The following is a 24645-nucleotide window of genomic DNA, read 5'->3' as shown; positions in this document are numbered from 1 at the left end:
GAGACAGACTTGCAGCCCTGGAGGATGGGTGCAGAAGAAATAATATAAGAATTGAGGGTATACCTGAGAAACGAGAAAGCTCAAGCCCAGTGAAATTTGCAGTAGAATTACTGTCTAAAATAATTGGAGATGACTTTAAACTCGACAATGAGATAGCCACGGCTTATCGCACAAAGATACCAAGCGCCTTTAAATCTAGGTCTTTTATTGTCCGCTTCGAACGACTAAGATGTAAGCTTGATGTGATGGCACTTCTCAGACACAAGCAAGAGATTATATTCGAAAATAATCTTATTCGTATTTTTACCGACTTCTCACCATCAACAGCTGCAAAACACAGATCCTACAACGACATTAAAAGGATGCTACGGGAAGCCGATATCAAATACAGCCTCTTGTATCCTGCCAAACTGAAAGTGGAAGTTCAAGATGGACATTATATCTTCTTCAGCAAAGAAGAAGCTGAAAAAGAATTAAAGAAGCTGTTTCCGACACTTTTTTGAAAGTTAATTAAAATTAAAGAGCTGTATTCTATCAAGGCACGGGAAAGACCTATGATCTGATCGCTGGATCCATGTTTAAAGAGACTGGTATTATAATTATACATCTTATTTTCTTTTTTTTTTTTTTTTTTTTTTGTTTTTAGCTGGACTTTATATGTTATATGTTTATGTTTTAATCAGAGTTATAGAGTTATAGACGTGAGTGTGAAAATGTGGAAGTGATTAAAGTAGGATTCGTTTTATTTATTTATTTTTTTATTCCTTTTTTTTTTTTTTTTATTTATTTTTTTTATTTTACTATACCTTAAAGTAGACTGTTTAACTTCATACCCTTGGTTTAATGCTTGTTCTACTATTTATACAATTACCACTATACTATTACAGTATGAATTACCAGGTTTATCCTAGACTAGTTTTTAAAATCACTCCCAGGGTTGTTTTTTTTTTTTTTTTTTTTAATCTTAATATCTTAACTTAAAAGCGCTGAAGATTATTTCAAGCTTAAATATTGTTAATGAGAACATTTTCGGCAGATAGTATTAAGGATTTAACTGTAAAAGATATCTCTGTTTTAATTCTGTAACGCCGCTGCAGGGTGGGGTTTGTTTTGTTTTGGACGTGCTCTGTCTCTTCGTATGTCAGAGGACTGGAACATCGCGAAGTGGGGTCTAGCCTCATGTGGGGAGGCAAAATGGGGGGGGGGGGGGATAAAGGGGGGGAGAGAAGGAGAGCAGGTTATATTTAATCTATTCTTATAATCCTTATAATTATAAATATCAATGCAGCAACAGGCTAACATGCAACAACTCCTGGGGAATCTTGAAACTAAGATTAAAACTGCCATATTACCAATTAAAACTATAAAATGACATTAAAAACTTAGAATCAATGTCTCCATGATGGGACAGTTAACTTTGTGAGCTGGAATGTTAAAGGCCTGAATCACGAATTAAAGAGAAAGAAAGTATGCTCTCACCTAACAGGCTTAAACGCTAAAATAGTATTTTTACAGGAGACCCACTTACTAACCAAGGATCAGTTCAGATTACAAAAAGACTGGACTGGCCAAATGTTCCATTCTAGCTTTATAAAGAAAACTAGAGGGGTGGGAATTCTCATACATAGAACAGTTCCATTTGTAGCATCAGAGGTAGTGTCGGACCCTGAAGGGAGATATGTGATGGTCATGGGCAACTTATATAACAGTAAAATGATTTTGATAAATGTTTATGCACCCAATGTTGATGATAAGGAATTCATGCAAAATCTATTTGCATCCATTCCCAATGTGAACACTCATAAAATTATAATGGCTGGGGACTTTAATTGTGTTTTAAATCCACTCTTAGATAGGACTCCCGTGACAGGGGGGATGACATCTAATACTGCAAAGATAATTACACAGTTTTTAAATGATCACAACTTATCAGACCCCTGGAGGTTTCTTAACCCAAACTCAAGAACATATTCGTTCTACTCACCAGTGCATTATAGCTACTCAAGAATTGATTATTTTTTTACAGATAATAATTTCCTGCCTACAATTAAATCATGCAAATATGACACAATTGTTATCTCTGACCATGCCCCTCTAGTCTTGGAGCTAAAATCAATAAGCCCCTCGTACTCACCTCGCAGATGGCGTCTTAACCCTCTTTTATTGGCAGACGAGAACTGCACAGAATTTATATCCAAACAAATCAGCTTCTTCCTAGAGACAAACACGTCTACAGAGGTTTCTGCAGGAACACTCTGGGAAACTCTAAAGGCCTTCCTAAGAGGCCAGATTATTTCATATCTTTCCCATAGAAATAAATTAGAAACCAAGAAAGTGTCAGAGCTAAGAAATGAAATTACTAGAATAGATGAAGAACAAGCCAGGCGTCCAAGTGAAGCTCTTCACAGGAAAAGGCAGGCCCTGCATACAGAACTTAACATCTTAACAACTAAAGAAACTGAACAACTTATTTATAAGTCTAGACAGCATTACTATGAACACGGAGAAAAAGCTAATAAGCTTTTAGCTCAACAAATTCATAAACAAGAAGTTCACAATGCAATACCAGTAATCACCAACAAGAATGGAGAAGAAATCATCGACCATAATAAAATAATGCACACATTTAGAGATTACTATAAGTCTTTATATTCCACTGAGCCCAAAGAAGACAACACGCAATCTAATGCATTTCTGGATAATTCACAAATACCACAAATAGATGCTTTAAGTGCTGAGGAACTAGATAAACCTCTAACGCTAACAGAATTACTAGACGCTATAAAGTCACTACAAAGCGGGAAATCATCAGGCCCTGATGGTTACCCCGTAGAGTTTTATAAGAAATTCTCCACTCAGCTAGCTCCACTCTTATTGGTAACATTTACAGAAGCTAAAGACCACCAAATACTACCTCAAACATTTCGACAAGCATTAATCACCGTCTTTCCTAAACAAAATAAGGACTTGTTACAATGTGCATCATATAGACCAATTTCACTCCTGAATAATGATGTTAAGATACTCTCAAAAATCCTAGCTAGAAGGATGGAGAAAGTGCTGCCCTCGGTAATATCACAAGATCAAACTGGATTTATTAAAGGCCGACATCTATCTTCAAATCTCCGACGCTTGTTTAATGTTATATATTCACCAGCAAAATCAAACACCCCAGAGATATTACTATCATTAGACGCAGAAAAGGCATTTGACATGATCGAATGGAATTACCTTTTCACTGCATTGGAGAAATTTGGGTTTGGCCCGAATATTTGTGCTTGGATTAAACTACTGTATACCAGTCCAGAAGCTTCAGTTTGTATTAATAAAATTTGCTCAGACTACTTTAAACTAGAACGTGGTACCAGACAAGGATGTCCCTTGTCGCCACTGTTGTTTGCAATCGCTATTGAACCACTGGCGGTTCACTGCCGAAATTCTCATCAGATAAAGGGGATTGTCAGAGAAGGACTGGAACAGAAAATTTCTTTATATGCAGATGATATGGTCTTATATATATCGGACCCAGAAAACACTGTCCCTGCTGTTTTAACAGCACTAACAGAATTTCAAAAGATATCTGGTCTTAGAATTAATCTGAATAAAAGTATAATCTTTTCAGTGAACTCACAAGCATATAATAATAAATTAGACACCCTACCTTTTACCATAGCAGATCAGTTTAAATACCTAGGGGTAAATATCACAAGTAAACATAAAGCTCTTTATCAACAAAATTTTGGCGTCTGTATGGAAAAAATTAAGCAAGACTTGCATAGATGGTCAACCCTTCATCTCACTCTAGCCGGAAGAATTAACATCGTTGAGATGAATATCCTTCCTAAACTTCTCTTTTTATTTCAAAACATTTCAATATATATCAATAAATCGTTTTTTAAACAGTTAGATTCAATAATAACCTCATTCATTTGGAACTCAAAACACCCACGTATCCGAAGAGCGACCCTACAAAGACCTCAGGCAGAAGGTGGCATGGCTTTACCTAATTTTCAGTTTTATTACTGGGCAGCAAACATACAAGCCATAAAAACCTGGACACAAATAAATGCACATACACAGGCTTGGTCTGCAATAGAAGTAAAATCCTGTAGTACTTCTTTATATTCCCTGCTCTGCTCTCCAATAAATGAAAGTTATCGCAAATATACTAATAACCCAATTGTGCTTTACTCACTCAGAATATGGAACCAAATTAGGAAGCATTTTAAGATGGAAAATCTTTTATCAGTGGCACCTCTGCAAGGGAACCACCTCTTTCAACCTTCGCAAGTATATCCAGTTTTTAATACCTGGAAAAGTTTTGGGATTAAAATGCTCAGAGATCTTTATATAGACAACATATTTACATCTTTTGAACAATTACGTTCAAAATTTAACCTCCCAGCTACACATTTCTTTTACTATCTTCAAATTAGAAATTTTGTTAAACAGAAATTGCCCGATTTCCCCCACCTTGCACCCTCCACAATGCTGGAAAAAATACTGCTCAATTCCGAGGAAACAAACACTATTTCCGCAATATATAAAATCTTATTAGAGTCCCTACCTTTCAAAGATCCAAGAGGACATTGGGAAGAAGATCTCTTAATCAATATATCAGAAAAGGAGTGGAAGGTAGCAAAGCAGAGAATTCACTCGAGTTCTATATGCGCAAAGCATAGAATTATTCAACTAAAAATTATATATCGAGCTCATCTGTCTCGCTTAAAACTGTCCAAAATGTTTCCAGGCCAGGATCCAACCTGCGAGCGCTGCAACCAAGCTCCTGCTTCACTGGGTCACATGTTCTGGGCCTGCACCAAACTAACATCATTTTGGACAAAAATTTTTAAGTGCCTCTCAGACAGCCTTAGTATCACAATCCCTCCTAACCCACTAACAGCTGTGTTTGGTGTCCTTCCAGATGGACTTGAATTGGAGAAGGACAAACAAACGGTGATTGCATTCACTACACTCTTGGCACGCAGACTTATTTTGTTAAATTGGAAGAATCCTAATTCTCCTCTTATAAGTCAGTGGGAAACTGATGTTTTATATTATTTGAAATTGGAAAAAATCTAATTTTCAGTTAGAGGATCTGTACAAAATTTTTTCAAAACTTGGCAGGATTTAATCAATATTATTTTAGAATAAGAGAATTAACTATTATTGCATTTAACTCCCTTCTCCATCTCTTATTTATATAGATATTTACTTCTCCCCTTCTTTTGTCTAATGTTGCCTTATTAAAAAGCTTAAAGCAATTTTCCTTTAGCTAAGCTCTCCTTCTCAGGGGTGGGGTTTGATTTGTCTTCAAATTTGTTGGGTTATAAATTGATCTGTTTGTATGGAATGATTACAATGAAAATTAATAAAATAAAAATATTAAAAAAAAAAAAAAAAAGATATGGAGGGGCAAGGTTATGAATGGCCTTAAATGTTAATAGCAGAATTTTAAAATCAATTCGAAACTTAATCGGGAGCCAATGAAGCTGCTGCAAGACCGGAGTAATATGGTGAATAGACGGGGTTCGAGTAATGATACATGCTGCAGAATTCTGGACTAGCTGAAGCTTATAGAGAGATTTATTAGAGAGACCAAAGAGGAGTGAATTGCAATAGTCTAGACGAGAAGTAACAAGACTATGAACAAGAATGGCATGGGGGTGAGGGAGGGGCAGATGCAATTAATATTACGTAGGTGGAAGTAAGCAGACCTGGTGATGTTATTAATGTGAGATTGGAAAGATAGAGTACTGTCAAGGATGACACCCAGACTTTTGACCTGAGGTGATGGGGAAACAATGGAGTTATCAATAATAAGAGAAAGATTATTGGCTTTGGATAATGATGATTTTGAGCCAATGAGGAGAACCTCAGTTTTGTCACTGTTTAATTTAAGAAAATTCAAAGAAAACCAGGATTTAATTTCAGCAATGCAGTCAATAAGCGAAGATGGTGGAAAGGAAGAGGTGGGTTTACTAGCAAGGTAGAGCTGGGTGTCATCAGCATAACAGTGAAAATTAATGTTATATTTACGAAAAATATTGCCAAGGGGAAGAAGGTAAATAATAAAAAGAAGAGGCCCCAGGACAGAGCCCTGGGGCACACCTGAAGTAACAGCGGTGGGTTGGGATGTGAAGGTTTTAAACTGAATGAACTGAGTGCAGCTTGAGAGGTAGGATCTAAACCAATCAAGTGGAGTGTGGGTAATTCCAATCAAAGATAATCTAGTAAGGAGAATGGTATGAAAAGTAGTATCAGAGGCCGAACTCAGATCAAGGAGGGTGAGAATAGTAATTAGACCGGAGTCAGCAGCCATAAGAAGGTCCTTGGTAATTTTAACAAGTGCCGTTTCTGTACTGTGAAGGGTTTGCATTCACTTATCAGAAAAGTACATGGTCTTTAGTCCGTGGTTAAAATACGCTGCCTCTAACTATTGCTTTAATTGGACTGATTTGATTAGGGAGCGTTTACTTTTTCACACAGTATCAGTTATCATTGGGTAACTTTGTTTATTCAATTAATTACATAAGTATATGTTCACTCGTGGGCCCTTTATCTAATATTTAATTTTTGTGAAAGACCTGAGTACATTCATTGTCAAATGTTTGCAGTAATAGAGAAAATCAGGAAGGGGGCAAGTATCTTTTTTACAGCACTGTAAATGGGAATATTATGAAAGTTATTGAAACGTAGGGAAGATGCTCATTTGGACAATATAAATTTTCCCAACTAACATATTTTGTTTAATTCTTTTCTTCAGGTTTCTAAAATCATATTTAATTGCATCTTTATTAATATTATTTTCTTTTTGTAAATGTGATTCCTAAATATTAGAATTGTTGTGAGCCAGTTAAAGAAAACTTTTCAAGTCAATGCTAAAGAGTATTGGCTAGGATTCATATATTTGTATTCAGCTTAATCTTAAATCCAGTGATTCAGTGGGAAATACACAGTATATCTCATCGAAAATATAATGATGAATATGAATCAGTAATATAATACCTTATCATCTGCATAAAGAGAATCAGTACCTTTTTCCATATTCAACCCTTATAATCCCCTAAATGTCACTGTTTGTTTGCAGATATAGATAACAAGAGGTTGAATAGTATTGGCAAGTAGCAACGACAGCTCTGTTTGTTTCCATATTCTAAAACAAAATATTTAAATTGTATAGTATTTATGTCCAAATATATTGGGCTCAAACCCAAATTTGTATAATACAGTGTAACAAAGGCGCTATATAGGCGCCCGACTCAACACAGATGGACACAGAGGCATGTATGAAACTAATACAAGTTTTATTTTTCTTCACCCGTGGGCGCACGTCTTCCCTGTGACCCACAGGCAATACACAGTCCATTAAGCACAATCCCAACACAGCAACAATTCTTTCTTCTTTTTACCACCACTCCTCCTCCTCAAGCTTCGTCTCCTTCCTCCCAACTCTGGCTCCTCGAGTGGTGGTGGCTTGCCCTTTTTATATCCCACCCGGATGCGTTCCAGGTGCTTGACCACCTGGTCCTAATTGCCCTTCCGGGTGGGGCTAAAGATATGTCCAGCTGGGCTGTTGACTCCATGCAGCTCCCCCTAGTGGCCATCTGAGCCCCCAACCAGGCTGTGGAGGACTCCATCTCCCATGGAGCCATGCGAGAGGTTGGGGGATCACTGTCCGCCAGGGAGGCTGCCACCAAGCGTCCCGGGGGAGGTATTGAGCTGCCCATGGTTGCTCCCCCGGAACAGATGCAGAAGTGCCGTCCCTGCTGGGCATGGGACCCGGCTGTCCGCCACAACAGTAAATAAATGTCCTATTCACCTCTGTCAAAGGCTTCTTCTGCATCCTCACACAAGACCTATAGAAGTTTTATATATGCAGAAAAATGTTTAATTTAAAATTTGCTGAAGATTTGATAGTTTTTGTGTTTATTTAACAGATCCTGCTTGAGCTGCAAAAATATAGAGGGAGGGACCTCTGACATTCTTTTGGCTAAGTTAGGGATATCAGACTCCTTTGGGGTTGGGGGCCACCCTGTTCAAAAATCTAACAAGCAGGTTACAGATCACTACCTTGTATTCCTAATTTGTTGTCATTATTTAATTTGTGCCTAAATATAATTTAATTATAATATTCATTCACTGCGGTGGGTTGGCACCCTGCCCGGGATTGGTTCCTGTCTTCTGCCCTGTGTTGGCTGGGATTGGCTGCAGCAGACCCCCGTGACCCTGTGTTTGGATTCAGCGGGTTGGAAAATGGATGGATGGATATTCATTCAAATCATCTTTGTTGAGCAATTAGTATGAAAATAATACATTTACAAAGTAACTATCATTTTGTATTGATAATTTGATTTCTCTCAACATTGTTCTTATAAGCATATTGCTAAAGTCCCTTAAGTGGCTGACTGACTGACAAGTAACAATATTTTTCAGGTCCTGCAAATTCACTGCTAGTGGAAAAAAAAATTTCAGGAAAACAAAAATAAATGAGCCAAGCCTGCTTTTTTGAATTCCCTTACATCTGGACTCTTTTGGCTTTAACCAGCTCTTTAAAATATGTCATTCAAATGTCTTTGTGTCAGGCAAGAGTGCGGTTTTGATTTATTTATGTTCATAACAGAAAGCACTTCCTCATAAAAGGTGCTTCCAAACACGCACAAAGTCACAGAGGCAAAAGCTGTCAGTTTTGGATATTTTTGGGTTTTGGATATTTTTGGTCCAAAATTCTGATAAAGTGTGTTAAAACATACATTGACATTGTAGTGGAAATCAATTAATTCCATTTTCAGGTCTTATGGCATGTAAGGTGCGTTTTTGGTGAATGGTGATGTAAACACCCTAAATTTCAGCTAATGTTGGTTCAGGATTTGAAAATGCTGCTGAAACTCGGTTTTTAAACATGTTATTTTAATTTTGGATCAATCCATTTTTTAGCCCTGCCTGTGCTATTGACGTTTCTTAGGGAGAGGAATTGTGTAGGATTGTTCTTTGCAAGTTTCACCTTAGACAAATTTAGTTTCTGCTTAAGTGCATAGATGCTATCATACACATTTGTTTTGACCTTGCCAGTTTGTGTTGGGAATGTTCAAGGATTCAGCAACTAACGTAAATGAAAGATCCTGAATCCATCTGGGATCACTCATTTCCATCACGGTTTTCTGTTTTTGACTCAAGAAAAATCCGATTGCATTGCATAAAAACACAAGTATGACTTCCCGGTGCAACCAACTTACCTCTGTGTGGTATGGGAGGTAATGGCTAACATTGCGCTCACTCAGCAAAGAATCAAGCTCTCAGTGGCTGAGTCTTTTTGCCTGGATGGAACTCACTATTTTGATAAAGATACTCATGAAATGATCAGTTTTAAGTAAATTCCAGCGTAATGACTCTTCATGTAGAGTACAATGAAATGTGCAAAAACCTTTACCTCCCCTGGCAAAAAAACTGTCCATATGGTAAAAACCTATGCTTTTTTCCCACAGTGGCCATACTAACAGCATGAGCCCAGTTTATCCAAGGATCTAACTAAACAATTAAACCTATCACTAGTAGTAGTTGTGTCCATTAAAGGTAACACTTCAACAAACTCTCCAATGACATTCAAAATGTTACCAACACTTCTGATGAAAAGTGGAAGTTGAACCACATCAGCCCTGTCATCAATTGCAATGGAAAAACAAATAAAGCCTTTACGTTTTCCTATAATTGTCTGTCCAAGTCTTTCGTTAAGTCCATGACTCTTCCTGCTATCATTTGTCTCAACAAACTTAAGACTGCCACTTGTCAGGACAAACCAGTTCAGCTGCCCTCAACATGTATGTTTTAATGAAGTTCTCTTTCGAATATGGTTTTGAAGCTGAAGCAATTTTAGTAATAATATAGCTTACCTTCACAGCCACATCATTTTGCAGTATTACTGCAGTGAGTTATAAGTGTTATAGGCCAGCATGTATTAAGATTAATCAGTTGCTGTTTCTATCAGTGTTATTAATTGTAACATTTTGTTTTGTATGTATTTGTGATTCATACTTACAGTATATCAAAATGATTTTACCTGAGGAACTTCTGTTTGACAATTACTAGATGTTTCTGAACATCACTAAAGTTAAAAAAAAAAGGCTAAACTCATAGGAAGCTAATTGACAAGTTCTGGCTTTGAGCCTTCTTCTTTACTTTGGGTTAATTATTATTAAAGATTTTCCACCTTTGTTAATTCTGCCAACTGCATGGCTCAACGAATTGACTTTTCTTAAACCTTAGTAGTATTAGGGTGTTGTACCGTGTTAGCCATTATGGATGTGGTAATTATGTGGATGTGGATTACATCTTGCCTGAAGAAGGGGCCTGAGTTGCCTCGAAAGCTTGCATGTTGTGATCTTTGTAGTTAGCCAATAAAAGGTGTCATTCTACTTAAAGCTTAGAAATGAGATTTCTTTGTCCTTTGTATATGCTCTTCCTGTTCATTTCTGAATATATTCAATATAAGGTAAAACAAATATGATAGTAAGTATAGATTTTACATTTTTCTAGAGTCATAACATCACCTTTGTAGTACTTTATGCACCTACAGCTAAGCGCTTATAACTTATTGTTACAAGTTTCAAAGTAATGCTTAAAATGCCTAATTAGTGTCAAAGCTACTGCTCCATGTTGCAGTGCCAATTTATAGAACAAGGAACAAGTGTTCTTAACTTGTTGATTCAGCCTTGATTACCTTTCACAAGAGTACGCCATTAAAGATTTATTTTACAATAAACAAAAAACATTAAAGTACCCTAGGTTCTTGTCTATAAGCCGGACTCATGTATAAGCCGGAGACCAAAAATCATACGAATTTTTAAAATAAAATCGTATCATAGATAAGCCGGACTCATGGATAAGCCGAACGTACTATAATCTATAACTAATAGAAGGGAGGGAGGTCAGTGGTCTCACTCGCACCCATTTAATTTCTTTAAGGGGGGAGAGAGTGTGAGATATTGGCGTCTCTCTCACTCCCCGCATGGCGCAGTTGGAGCGGCCGGAGTGAGTTCTTTCTGCTCTGGGCGTCGCCGAGTCAACACGCGCGCGTAGCGGTCATTTAAATTGTGATTTTATATGTAAGCATATTTAAATATATATCGCGAATTTTTTGCTGGTTCGCGGATTTCTGCGGACAATGGGTCTTTTAATTTCTGGTACATGCTTCCTCAGTTGGTTTGCCCAGTTGATTTCATACAAGGGACGCTATTGGCAGATGGCTGAGAAGCTAGATTGCTTACTTTTCTCTCACTCTTGCGCTGCCTATCTGTGATCCTGACATATGGGGATTGAGCAGGGGGGCTGTTCGCACACCTAGACGATACGGACGCTCGTCTGAAAATGCTGAAAGATTATCTTCACGTTGCTATCTTTTGTAAAGCTGATTCCTGAAAAGACATGCTGCACAGTGCTTCGCATACTTAAAAGCTCGAAGGGCACGTATTGATTTTTGACTGAAAAACAAACTCTCTCTCTCTCTTCCTGCTCCTGCTCCTGACGGAGGGGGTGTGAGCTGCCGCCTTCAACAGCTTTGTGCCGCGGTGCTTCGCATACCTAAAAGCCAAACAGCACCATTGATTTGTTTGCTAGAGATTGTTTTCTCTATGTGACACACACACCTTTGAAGAGGAAGATATGTTTGCACTCTTTTAATTGTGAGACAGAACTGTCATCTCTGTCTTGTCATGGAGCACAGTTTAAACTTTTGAAAAAGAGACAAATGTTTGTTTGCAGTGTTTGAATAACGTTCCTGTCTCTCTACAACCTCCTGTGTTTCTGCGCAAATCTGTGACCCAAGCATGACAATATAAAAATAACCATATAAACATATGGTTTCTACTTCGCGGATTTTCTTATTTCGCGGGTGGCTCTGGAACGCAACCCCCGCGATGGATGTATAAGCCGGACTTATGTATAAGCCGATATTCTATTTTTTCATTTTCACAACTTTTTTCCTTAGATAAGCCGCGGCTTATAGACAAGAACCTAGTACTTCAAAAGGAAGATAGCTGTGAGTTTCCAATTTGAATTGTTAGACACTATAATGTTTTGCGCTTGTTATCTATGCACATGTTTTAAATGCTTTGAAATTATTTGTAGCTGACAGATTTGTATTTTTCATTATGCTGAGTGCCATTTTATTGCCAAAAATGTTTAAAAAATGTTCAGGTTACAAAGTAATATGTATATGTATGAAAACCTTATGAGGTGCCCTAATGACAGTTTTTGTGCAAAGTGAAAAGTTGGGTCCAGTTTATGAATTTCTTGCATTCTACAGTAAAATCACATATTTACATCTCAATATACACATTAGATATAGACAGTCTTGTTTTTTTATTTGTAGCTGTGATTTAAATTTTGTTAAAATAAAACTATTCTGCAATTCCAACTTTCAATAAATGAGGTAATGTGCGGTGGTGGTAACACTCTAATTTCTGTGACAAATGTCTTTTCCTCCAACATCCTAGTGTAGATCTCCCACAGAGAAAGGATAGGACACCAAAGGAAAATCAGTAGGCAGGTCCTTCAGTTGGCACATGGACACAGGCTTGATGGACCTGACACTTGTGATTTACAAAGTTGTCACAGTACCAACTCTTGTCTTGTCCTAGGCACATCAGTCACAAGTGCACATAGTAACTCAGCTCATTTGTGGATGAACATCTTCTATCTAGGATCCCTCAGCCTTCTATGAGTTGCTGTTTCACTAAATAATCTAATACACTTGATTGCAAACTCCTCTTTGGTACGCTTCCTGGGTATTGGTACAGCTCTCTTATTAGCCCTGTGTAGTCTTGGTGTTTTAAGGTCTTGCTCGGCTCCATTTTTACCTTGTGATTCAATTACTAAAGTTAAACCAAAATCACAGATAAAATGACCACGCTGATCAGCATTGCACACACTACTTCATACATCAGATAGGTGCTGTTTTAGAATGCCTTACAAATTCCAAAATTCCTTACATGACAACTTTTAATAGACTCCTCTTATTGTCCGTCTGATGCCTGGTAATGGAAGATTCTTTAAAAGCAACAGTGTGTGGGCAGAAGGCAAAGAGAAACCAGATCTGGACAGTTTACAGCTACACTGAGAAAATAACGGTAGCAATGAGCACTGTATGTCTAACTACCATCTTTAAAAATATCTTTAATTAACCTCTGAATAAAAGGCTTTGAAGCAGAAATATGACCCTTAGATGAGAATCAGTGTAAAACTTCCCAATATCTGTGTATGTTCTGATGCAGTGGTGTCGCCATACTAACTGTTCCGACATACAGAAAATCATTTTTAACCAGTTTCGTTGATTGCGCACCTGATCCATAGATGTGCGCTGAGTAAATGTGTTAGGTTTTATCCCAGTTAGGAGGTGAGTGGTGATGACCACCAATCTCACAATACCATCATGGTACTGTGCCCTATTACAGTGATCCTGTTGTGCACTATCATCATGTGAGTTTATCTTCCATTAGAAATTTCTCAGGATCCATATATGTTATTTTTCTTTTTATCATTAGAAGCTTCCTAGTCTTTATTAAGAACTACTTATATAACCATGGGGGATAAATATAGTGTTATCCAGCTTCACCCTGGACATTTTCTAAGTCAACGCCGCTCCATTATAGTGTAATTGGTAAATCAGATGTATCAGAAGTACTACATAACTAAGTATTTTTCTATGTACAATATTTGTTTTGTTTTTTTTTTTTTCTTTTCATCAGGGGTTAATATTATTAGTTCACTTGAGCTGCTTACTGTGGATCATGCTAGATATTGTCCTGGGTGGTGCTGGTGTTCAGTCATTTTACAAAGGTGATTTAAAACTTATTCAAAGATTAAAAACTGCTAAAAATCGCAACTCTCCATTAGCATCAAAGCCAAAACTAGTACACCCTCAGTATAAAATAGGTTTGAACAAATGTCTACCAAAAAAAGTTACTTTTACTCACTCAAAAGCACTGTCCTATAATCTGTTCTTATGATATTCTGACAAACAGAATCTGCATATGCTATAGAAGAAATTTTGCTTTAAGGTCAGTTTTCACCTAACGCTGTAAAGAAAGGGCAATATGGATTTTGTCCATCCATCCATCTTCCAACCCGCTGAATCTGAACACAGGGTCACGGGGGTCTGCTGGAGCCAATCCCAGCCAACACAGGGCACAAGGCAGGGAACCAATCCTGGGCAGGGTGCCAACCCACCGCAGGACACACACAAACACACCCACACACCAAGCACACACTAGGGCCAATTTAGAATCGCCAATCCACCTAACCGGCATGTCTTTGGACCGTGGGAGGAAACCGGAGCGCCCGGAGGAAACCCACGCAGACACGGGGAGAACATGTAAACTCCACGCAGGGAGGACCTGGGAAGCGAACCCAGGTCCCCAGATCTCCCAACTGCGAGGCAGCAGCACTACCCACTGTGCCACCGTGCCGCCCACTATGGATTTTGTTTTTTGGGAAAATAGGTACTGGCACTTTAATCAATATCCTGTTGGATTTGGGTCAGGTAAGGCCTTTTAAACTAAATTTACTTTTTGAAAATATTGATTTCTTTTCATGGCTATCAAGAAATTGTATGATATGTTAGTGTTTAGATTAAGAATTTTTGGTTGCTCCATTTTAGTTTCTTGATGGCAAATGTACTTTCAGAAAACCTTCACAAACTTGGTCACAGATACAAATTTAAGTTAAATTAGTAGTATAATCATATACTTGACAGAGAGCTAAGAACGTGATTTAATGCTTAATGGTGCTACAATAAGCCGTATATGCATACATGCTGTCAGATTTTATGACTGAAAGCAGTGTTTTCAGCTGGGTGAATAAAAAACTTTATCTCATTGCTTCTTTCCAGTACCATGGCTTTCTTGATCCATAAAATAGTTAAGCAACAAACCAAAAAAGTTCATTCACTCATCATGTTCCTAAAATCTGCTCACTACAATATAGAGATATGGAGGTTAGAATCTATTCTAACAACATTGAATTCAAGGCAGATTCAGTCCTTAATGGGAAGCTAATCTATTGCAGGGCACATTTTTACACTCATTATCTCTTACTCACATCAGACCAACAAAGAGTTGCCAGTCAATCTAACTTGCATGTCTTTGGGATTGAAAGCCATGCAGACAGTGGCTGAGTCAAGATGTGAACACAGGAAACTGGGACTGTAAGATAGTAGAGTAAACTTTGCACCAACATTTCACTGTAGGAATAAAAAGCAGCAGTTAAATTACAATATATACTACTTCCATTAACCTCTCCATCAATGTTCAAGTTATTTAATCTAAGTTCTGATCCAGGGGACTAGAGCATGTGTGGTCAGCATTGGATGCAATGCAAGAACCAACCCTGGATGAAATGCCAGACCATAACAGGGCACACTTACACATCAACACCTACTCATGCAGCGTGTTGCATGACCTGCAAGTAATTACTTCACTGTACTCTGTACCTGTGACAATACTGCTACCACCACCACCACTACTACCACCAGCCTAGTTCAAAGTTACAAGTTAATCTTAATTTTTTTCATTAAAATGTAGGTCACATATAGCCGCTCTTTTCGCTGGACGTTTTCTTGGGCTCTGGTAATTTCTTCGACATAGCAGTAGAGGAGAAAAGAATAAGAGACAAACTTGGTTGTGGTTGTATATTATTTTGGCAAGAGGTCATTCCCTCCATATAACATGCATTAAAGGTTCTTTCCTAAAAGGGTTCAACTACTTGAATCAAACAAACAACATTCAACTCAACCTGTACTGTGTTTCTGCTTGCCAGACTCGAGGGTGATCTAAAGCAGTGTTTCTCAACCTTCCTGGTGTTGCAACACACTTCTTCCCTTTGGTGAATTGGAATGTGATTGTCAGAGCAGGGAGGGATTTAACTAAATGTGATTAGCAGAGCAGAGACCCACTCTTGACCTTATTTACAACCCACTTTGACTCACTACCATTATAAACCATGCCAAATCATGACCCACTGGTGGCAGTCCATGACCTGACCCTGAGGCTGAGAAACACTGGTCTAAATAGTGTACTCACAAAACAGCTGAGGCTAATAGATACTGTAACCACAAAGTGACACTCCCATTACTCACTGGCAAAAGAGCATTATATGGACACTACTTACGGGCTTCCCTCTGTTTTGTCCTATAATGACTGGAAATAAGAGACAATGATTCTGTTGTTCCCTGCTAAGAAACTATAAAGTCTCATATAATACAGTAGCTAAGCACTTATTTTAACATGGTAGGGAAACATATTTACCATAAGCAGATGCAATAGTTGCCGTAAATAGAATATATGAGTGATATAAGTCAGTCACTCATAATAAGGTACTATTTTGTGTCCCACTTCAGGAATCAGTGTGAATCTGCACAGGTTTCTCTTTTTACTTCTCTGCTCTGTATCATTCCTCAGCTCATTGTCATGAGTTTTAAACTACTACCTGCACCCAATTCATTTGACTGGGTTTATAAACACTTGTTTTCCCTAGTTCATTGCCTGGATCAATTAATTTGCTCCAGTATATGAGTATTAAGAGAAATGGAGGTGCAATCTACTTGGCTGAAATGGACAGTCTTATGAAACTAACTAGGGGTACTGCATTTTGTGCCTGTCTTGAGGCTTGCAGCACCCAAGCTCATTAAGTCTTACTGTTTTCTTTGTGGGATCTATGCTTGTGACATCATAAAAGAGGTTTAAGAGGCAGATGGAGGCCAGGTTTGGAATATTCTTCTGCCAGATGCCCCCCACCAACACTGCTGGCTAACCTTCAGTGAATGTATGGTGATGGCATCCACTACAATGAATAATGAGACATACTGATATAGTATCCACCATTAAAAGAATCACTCAACAGTAAGCTGATATAAAGCAAGTCAAGTTTGAAAAATATTATAAAACTAAGGGGCTTGCCCCCTGCTCGCTTTGCTCGCCAACCCCCCGGCATGCACTATGTGGCAGCCACTTCGCGTCTCTGGCACTCGTGTATGTGTATTTCACTTTCACCAAACAACAAATCTTTTAATTCTCGCGAATATGCTTCTTCATTGGGAAGAAACACTACTTTTCCCTGATGGCAACACGAATTAGACGATCTACAAGTCTCCGACTTAAAGTTTAAATCCGAACAATATATTTGATCTTTTTTCTGTTACGTTATTTCACCGAGGAATAATTTCTGTTTGTTTGCGCTAATACGATCTTTATTCTCATTTTTTTGAGACTTTCGAATTTTAGTACTTTCATTATCTCTAACCTGCTCTGCATGTGTATTGCACCAACATTTTTCAACCTCTTTACGACATTCTACTTTTTATCTTTTATTTCCGGCCCTGGGCATGGTTAAATCTCTTGGCACAAAGTCTTGTCTCGCGGGACATGAAAGTATCTCTCTGAAAAAGTTACGTCTCATCCTAGGATTTTTTTTTATATAACAGAGAGGTATGGCATAATCATCATTGCATGACAAATTTTCTTTACCGTAATGCATGTTTTCATACATAGAACACCCTGACCATCTTGCATTTTGTGATTTGACTATGTTCATTTAGGAGCAGGTGCAGTAATGTGTGAGACCAGTCAAAGGTAGCATTTGGTTGTATTTATAATTTTGAAATGAGCGTTAACTCCAACAAGAGTCATAAATTAGAAGGAATAATAACCTTTCTTAACTGTGCGGAAGAAGAACAAAATAATGGCCACATGTGTCTTGAGAACAATAGTTTATTGACACCCAGTGCATGAAGTAAGCACACAGCGGTACAGAATGTACAAAATGCATGCATTATCTTTACTACTAGGCTCGGTTAATGGATTAGAGACAAAGAGGGCATATAAGAAGAGAATGCTGCGTATGGGAGAGTAAACCAGTGAAGTCCTTTGAGGTCTGTCCGTAGATACTCCTTCTAATTTATGGTAGTTAGTTTGATTCAGGTATATTAAGTATATTTCTGACATTACAGAGTTTTGATCATATATTTTTAATAAATACATGGGATTTTTTACAATTTAATACAACTTAATTTAAGTATATACTTGTTTCAATGGATTAATAAAAGCATAAGGAAAAGGACTAAAGGTAACTAAAGGGTTAACTAAATGCAGCTTAAAGCTTGACCATGTGAGGGTTGCCTCATTTTAAGATGAACCGTCAAGGAAATAATAAGGTTAAAATGAAGTAAATTAGTAATAAACAACCCCTTAAAAAATGAGAACAAACTAAGTCAGAAAGCCCAAGCCACCCCTGTTATGAAGCGGTGATAAGATCAATGGGAAAACCCTTAGGACACCTCTATTAACAAAGCGGTGTTTAGAATAATGGAAGATTCGACGTGTACAAAGATACTGGTGGCTGTAGTTGATTGGCTAAGATGATAGAATTCTGCTTATTAAGGGTCAGATGACATGATGTATTAGATTACGTAATGGTAATAGAAAAATATAAAAGGGAATGACTTGTTTTATTGAGGGCTCACTCCTTGGACTGAGACATTTGTGCATATCTATCTGCAAATAAAGAATTGTTCTGTATTTTCATCTGGTCTCTGAGAATGATTTATTTGAAAGTAGAGGAAAGTTTTATTTTTTCCACAACAACATTCACGGATGACACCAAAATTTGAGACAAAACAAACACTGACGAGGCAACAAAAACAAATCAAAAAGACCTGGCTAATCTCCAAAACACTTGGAAAATGCAGCCTACTGTGGAAAACTGTAAAGTGGATAAAAGTAATACTAATTATAAGGCAAGGTGTGTAATGCTGTAACATAGAAAGAAAAGCCTGAAAATGATTTAGTTGTTTACTCAATGTAATTTTCTCCATTATCTAATCAATGAGCAGAAACAATAGTAGAGACAAATAATATGTGTGATTATATTGTTAAAGCTGTTGTATATAAATTAAGGGATGTTATGCTCAGAATTTATAATGTGATAGGGAGGCTACATTTGATGTACTGTGCAGTTTGAGTCACCATGCTGCAAAAATGACACAGCAGTACTAAAAGTTGGGGAGAGAGGTGGAGACAGTAAGTGCATCCTGGGAGGAAAAGGCATTCCCTCCTGTGACAGACTTTGGCAGTTTAGCCCTGAGCTATGAGCAGGTCATCAAAATTCTTTCATTTTAACAGTTATTCACATTTTATAGCACCAGTGGAAATTAAGGAGGCATGCATTGAAAATGTAAAGCAGAAAGCATTTCTTTACATCTGGCGTATTGGGAATCTGAATTAAAATAACCAGTCATGTAGTTGGAAGGCAGCACGGTGGCACAGTGGTAGCGCTGCTGCCTCGCATTAAGGAGACCTGGGTTCGCTTTCTGGGTCCTCCCTGCGTGTGGAGTTTGCATGTTTTCCCTGTGTCTGCGTGGGTTTCCTCCCACAGTCCAAAGACATGCAGGTTAGGTGCATTGGCGATCCTAATTTGTCCCTAGTGTGCGCACCCTGCCCAGGATTTGTTCCTGCCTTGCGCCCTGTGTTGGCTGGGATTGGCTCCTGCAGACCCCCATGACCCTGTAGTTAGGATATAGTGGGTTGGATGATGGATGGATGGATGGATGTAGTTGGATAGGAAACCTTGAAGAAAAAAAAAACAGAGCAATTTAGCTGATGAGCAATATGGTCTCTTCTTGTTTGTGAAACGTGTTCTTATGTTTTATTTATATAATGTAGTGTTGGCAATGCCTATACATATATACCTCTTTACTGTAATTTAGAAAGCAAATTCAGAAAGTAGTCAGACACCTTCACTTTTAAGTTTAAATTTTTGATTTTAAATAAATTTGTAAACCTTTCTGAAAACACATTTTCTCTTTGTCATTATTGGTTATTGAGTTTTGATTGATGTCCAAAAATGGCAAATGTATTTTTTAAAATTAAATCTACAACACAATAAAGTGTGCGGAAAGTTCTTAAATAGAAAAGGCTACGCAAAATAATCAAGATCTTAAGAATTCTTATGTATGTTAAGCTGTTTTGAATGTAATATCCATGTAAAATTTCATGAACATCCACTTAGCTGTTTTGGTGTAATGGGGGTTTTTGTGGTATTGGCCCTTCCACTATGACTCCCCAGTGAAATTTTTCAAACTCCATGAAGCCTATATTTTAAATTAATGGAAACAATAATACATAAAATAAATATGTATATATGTAAATACATAATTTTGTGAAAGTAGAACCCTGAACTAAAAATGACACCAAACATCATAGAAATTAAAGCACACAATGGCCATGCCAAGAAATCAAGAAGAAAACAATAAAATTATGAACAAAAAGAAAAACAAAAATAAAAGCAGTAACAGGTTTGGAGTACGGAAGTTCAACAGCAAAGATTCTCAACTATGTTCAGTGATTCCAGCCCCACTCAACCTTGCTACATGGCAGCAGTAATCTCAGAAGCAGTTGCAAGGTTTTTCTGTCATTGTTTAGATGCAGAGCTAACATATTTTCAATAGGAGACGGAAAATGTTTGTGTAGTGAATTTTACAGTAGATGTTCTGCCCCCCCATGCTGTTAGCTGTTATTTTGTCTTGTCGTTTATTAACACACTTGTTAGTCACGTACTTCAATCACACTGGTATTATAAATGCTCATAAAGCACATAAGTCCCATAATAAACATTTAAATACAATGTACTCCTTGTATCTCATGTAGGCACCCGTTTATCTTTTATTTTGGTCACGTCCAAAACATTTCTTTAAGGTAAATAAACCCCTGGGTCTGCTTAGTTGTGGTACATCTGAATCTCTGTGTACGTGCATCTCTTGTCACGATCCGACTCTGGAAATCACCCGCCTTGTAAGTGTCTTATATCTTAAAGTTATTCAGTTATTCAGTGTCTTATATCTTAAAGCTTTATTATTTAATGTATAGTCTGCTATGTACTGCGTTGTAAAGTATTACTTCTTATTTATTGTCTTTGATTGTACAACTGTAAATACCTGTAGGTTTCCTTTGTATATATTTCAGTTTTCAGGGAGGCACGTCTAGTAAAATCCTTGAAGAAAGCTCACCCTTGTTGTTTTTATTTGGCTGTGTCAGGTTGTGTAAGCTCTCTGCGGCTGCACTGTACACTGCCGCGGAGTGGACAGAAAAGTAGATATTTATTAGTTGTGTTTTTTTGGATTTTATTTATATCCGTATATTCTGGTATCATCTTTGAATATTTCATTCAGTTATTTGTGTTACATTACTTGTTACAGACACCTCTCCGTAGTGGTGCCACTGGAGTGCATGTATCAATATGTGAGGTAGTAGGTAGAATATAAGGACTAGTGGTTGTAGATTCTCCATGCCTGAACTTTACTAAAAATAAAGGAAAACATTTTTTTTCCTAAAAGAATGAAAATGTTTCGTTAAGAATGTTATCTTCCCACTGCTAGTCTTTAGGTCTTAGTTTTTGATTTGCATATTCAGCTTCTGTCACTTGGGGGAAAAAAAAAACATCCATATTCTAATTTTAGTGTAAATAAATTCTTGTTAATTACAATAGCTAAATGACAACTGGGCAAAAATGACGTTTTTTGGGTTAGAAAGATTTTAGGCTAATTACATTTCAAAAAAGAATTAGCAAACATCATAGACACTGCTGCAGGACAGAGGACAAAGGTGAAGCATATGTGGCTGGATTTAAACTGGATTTACTGTAAATATTATGTGCTGTGCTGATGACTTTAATGTCCATGGGATAAGTTTCCATCACTAAACTAATGATTTACTTGTATTTTTGTAGAAAAGTTTGATTAAGCATTCTGTCAATATATAAATATTGTAAAAGATTTTTGATATTAGATGGTTTTCTCATGATTATTTCTTATGCATACATTTGAACTACTGTAATTTTTCTGAATGACAAAATGATGCAGTTTAATGTTTGGTTCTCATTTCAGTAACTTTTCTGCCTGTCTGTAAAATGGAATAATGAGCTATAGGAAAATGAAGCATGTGTTTTGTGCTGCTTCATTAAATTGCAGACATTTTTATGTGATACATCTGTTCTTTTTTCCCCCTAGTATCCAATACACCAGTATAGTTGGTGCAATTGTTCAAAGCATGTTATGGAACATTCAGTTTCCAGTACTAATCTCACACATTTTTGAATGAAAGTCACACATACCATAGCAATGTCATTTGCCCGAGTTAATTGAAAATGCGCCAGCCATTTCATATTGCTAATTGAGTAAAGTAGAACACGTGCCGTCTGCTATAACATATGCTGTAACATCTGCTGTTATTTTCACTTGATATACACAAGTCTGATTAATGGAAATACAGCATAATAAATGTGATCAGAGATAAACAAGTGTTTTCTTGCACTTGACTAGGACAAACAAATATTGTACTTCCCTTCAGTAATTACTGTGTTGACTATTGCCTATCAATAAGCTGGTACCAAGGTTGGTTCCTCTCTTTCTGTTCGTGATTCCAGAATAGGCTCAAAGCAGGCACAGATGATGGATAAATGAAAATGTACTTATTATAAACATTAGTCAAAGCTGAATTTGTATAATATCTTTTATAAAGCATACTATAAGAAGGTACTTTTCAGAAAAGTAAAGTACAATTAACAGCAAATAATGCATTCTTGTTTGTGACCTGTTTGTCTATTACAGTATTACAGGTAGATGAAATAAGAGAGAACTATGATAGATTATATATGGTTTTGATTACAAAAGAAGAGATAATTTACTATTGTTATATTTATATTGTAGGACTTAAAAGATCCAAAGAAATTTCCACTGGCTTCCAATTGGAAGGGGTACTCACTTTTCTTTGGGACAGCAATTTTTGCATTTGAAGGAATTGGTGTGGTAAGTATTACTTAATCTTGCCTATCATATTGCTACATCCAGTAATTACTGCCCCAGATACTCAAATTTAACAGCTACGGCTGATAGTCAAATCTTGTTCTATACTGGTACCTTTTGATTTTACTACAAGATGTGTTACCCAGTTTTGCCTTGGAAATTTCATAAGTCAGCGGGCCTCAGTCATAATGTCATTGATTAATCAGATGTAACAGAAGTACTATGTAACTAACTAAGTGCTTTTCTATACTCTGTGTTTATAGTTTTTTATGTGTTTTTGTTTTTTTTTTTTTTTTTTTTTACTTAGGGCTAATATTATTGGCAGGAAGTGTGGTATAGTAGTTAATGCTTTGGGTTCAAATCCTACTATTGACATTGTGTAACCATGAACAAGTCACTACACTTGCCTGTGTTCCAATTGGGAAAACAAAAGAAATGTTAGCAAATGTAACCAAATGTTGTAATTGACTTGGATAAATCCATCAGTCAAATAATAAGTAATAATAATATCATTAGGTCACTGGAGCTGCTTACTCTTGAACATGCTATTCACAATTATAGCACATTCCTGTAGTGGATCAATTTCTGCCTTTTCCTGCTTTTTGTAGCAACTTGACCTTTGTTGATGGTCATTGCAAAACACACTTTTATGGGAAACAGTATTCTTTTGAATACTGGCCACTCACCTTTTTTCTGGGTAACGTGCAGCACTTTGGAAATTAGACACAGCTGTTATTGTGCCGCTGACTATTCCTCCCACTTAGTAGTTTGGAAGAGTTGTAGAGCTGTTATTATGCCTTTCACCCTTTGGTAATGCACATACTGCTCCCAAAAGTCAAGGGGTCAAAACATTGTCGTTTATGTGTTGTGACAGATAGGGGGCGCTATTGCTCCCTTGAACCCTCGGACAAACGCCAGACACCAGATGAAATCCAAAATATTGAATTTATTATTACTAAACAGTGCACCAAGCACCCTCCTCTCCACAATACTCATACAATAATCAGAAATAACAATCCTCCACTCTCCCAGACGCATTGCCACCCTTCCACCCAGCTCAGCTCAACTCTGGCATCTCCCACAGTCCTTTATATAGTCCGTGACCCGGAAGTGCTCCTGAACCCCTGGCCATGTGACTTCTTAGCACTTCCGGGTCAGATCCAAGAGTCTTCTTTTCATCTCAGAAGCACATCATTCCTCTTGTCCATGTGACTCGGACGTACTTCCGGGGCGTAGAGCAAATAGTTGCTGCTCCTCCCTGCAGCGCCTTCTAGCGGCCCCCGTGGTATCCAGCAGGGCTGTAAAGGAAAACTCCAATGTCCATAATTCCCTGCTGGCATTCGGGGCACCTCCATGCTGCAGGGAGGGCTCCACCTGGCGGCCTGGGGGTATAGGCCGGGATGAACGGCCGGCCATATCCTACAGTGTTTATGACCCAACATTAATTTTTTTCTTTGAGAGTGCTTTGCAGCATGAGGATCCACCACCCATCCACAGACCCTTCCCTCCTACTTGTCGTTCATGTAAGAGTGCTTAATGGCACTGATACTTTATGCCAGGAGCTCAATGGAGTGGAACAGGTAACCAGGATGAAAGAGTGCCAGTAGTCAACAGCAAAAAACTGCACTTGCTTACCATTGAACCTTCTATCTTCTTTAAGCTTTGCTGAACATTCTCTTTAGATTTCACAAGAAGGTCATGTCTCTTCTTTTCCTATTCAAGACACTGTCCCATCTTTAGTCTTCTATCTACCCTGTTGGTTAGTGGTTCTATTCGCAGGGCCTGTCAATCACTTACGC

General features: G+C 37.6%; 1 protein-coding gene across 2 annotated transcripts in view; it reads left to right on the top strand.

Moving 5' to 3' along the window:
- slc36a4 (solute carrier family 36 member 4) overlaps window positions 1-24645 on the top strand; it is a 548893-nt gene that overhangs the window by 45049 nt on the left and 479199 nt on the right. For both annotated transcript variants that reach the window (XM_028800423.2, XM_051927332.1), the window contains one exon: window positions 22751-22849. In XM_028800423.2, coding sequence (XP_028656256.1) covers window positions 22751-22849 — 99 coding nt within the window. The remainder of the gene's footprint in view (window positions 1-22750; window positions 22850-24645) is intronic.

The sequence above is a fragment of the Erpetoichthys calabaricus genome, chromosome 4, assembly GCF_900747795.2.
Source record: "Erpetoichthys calabaricus chromosome 4, fErpCal1.3, whole genome shotgun sequence".
NCBI classification, from domain to species: Eukaryota; Metazoa; Chordata; class Cladistia; order Polypteriformes; family Polypteridae; genus Erpetoichthys; species Erpetoichthys calabaricus.
Note: the sequence above shows the minus strand (reverse complement) of the source record. Positions and strands in the feature narration are given on the sequence as shown.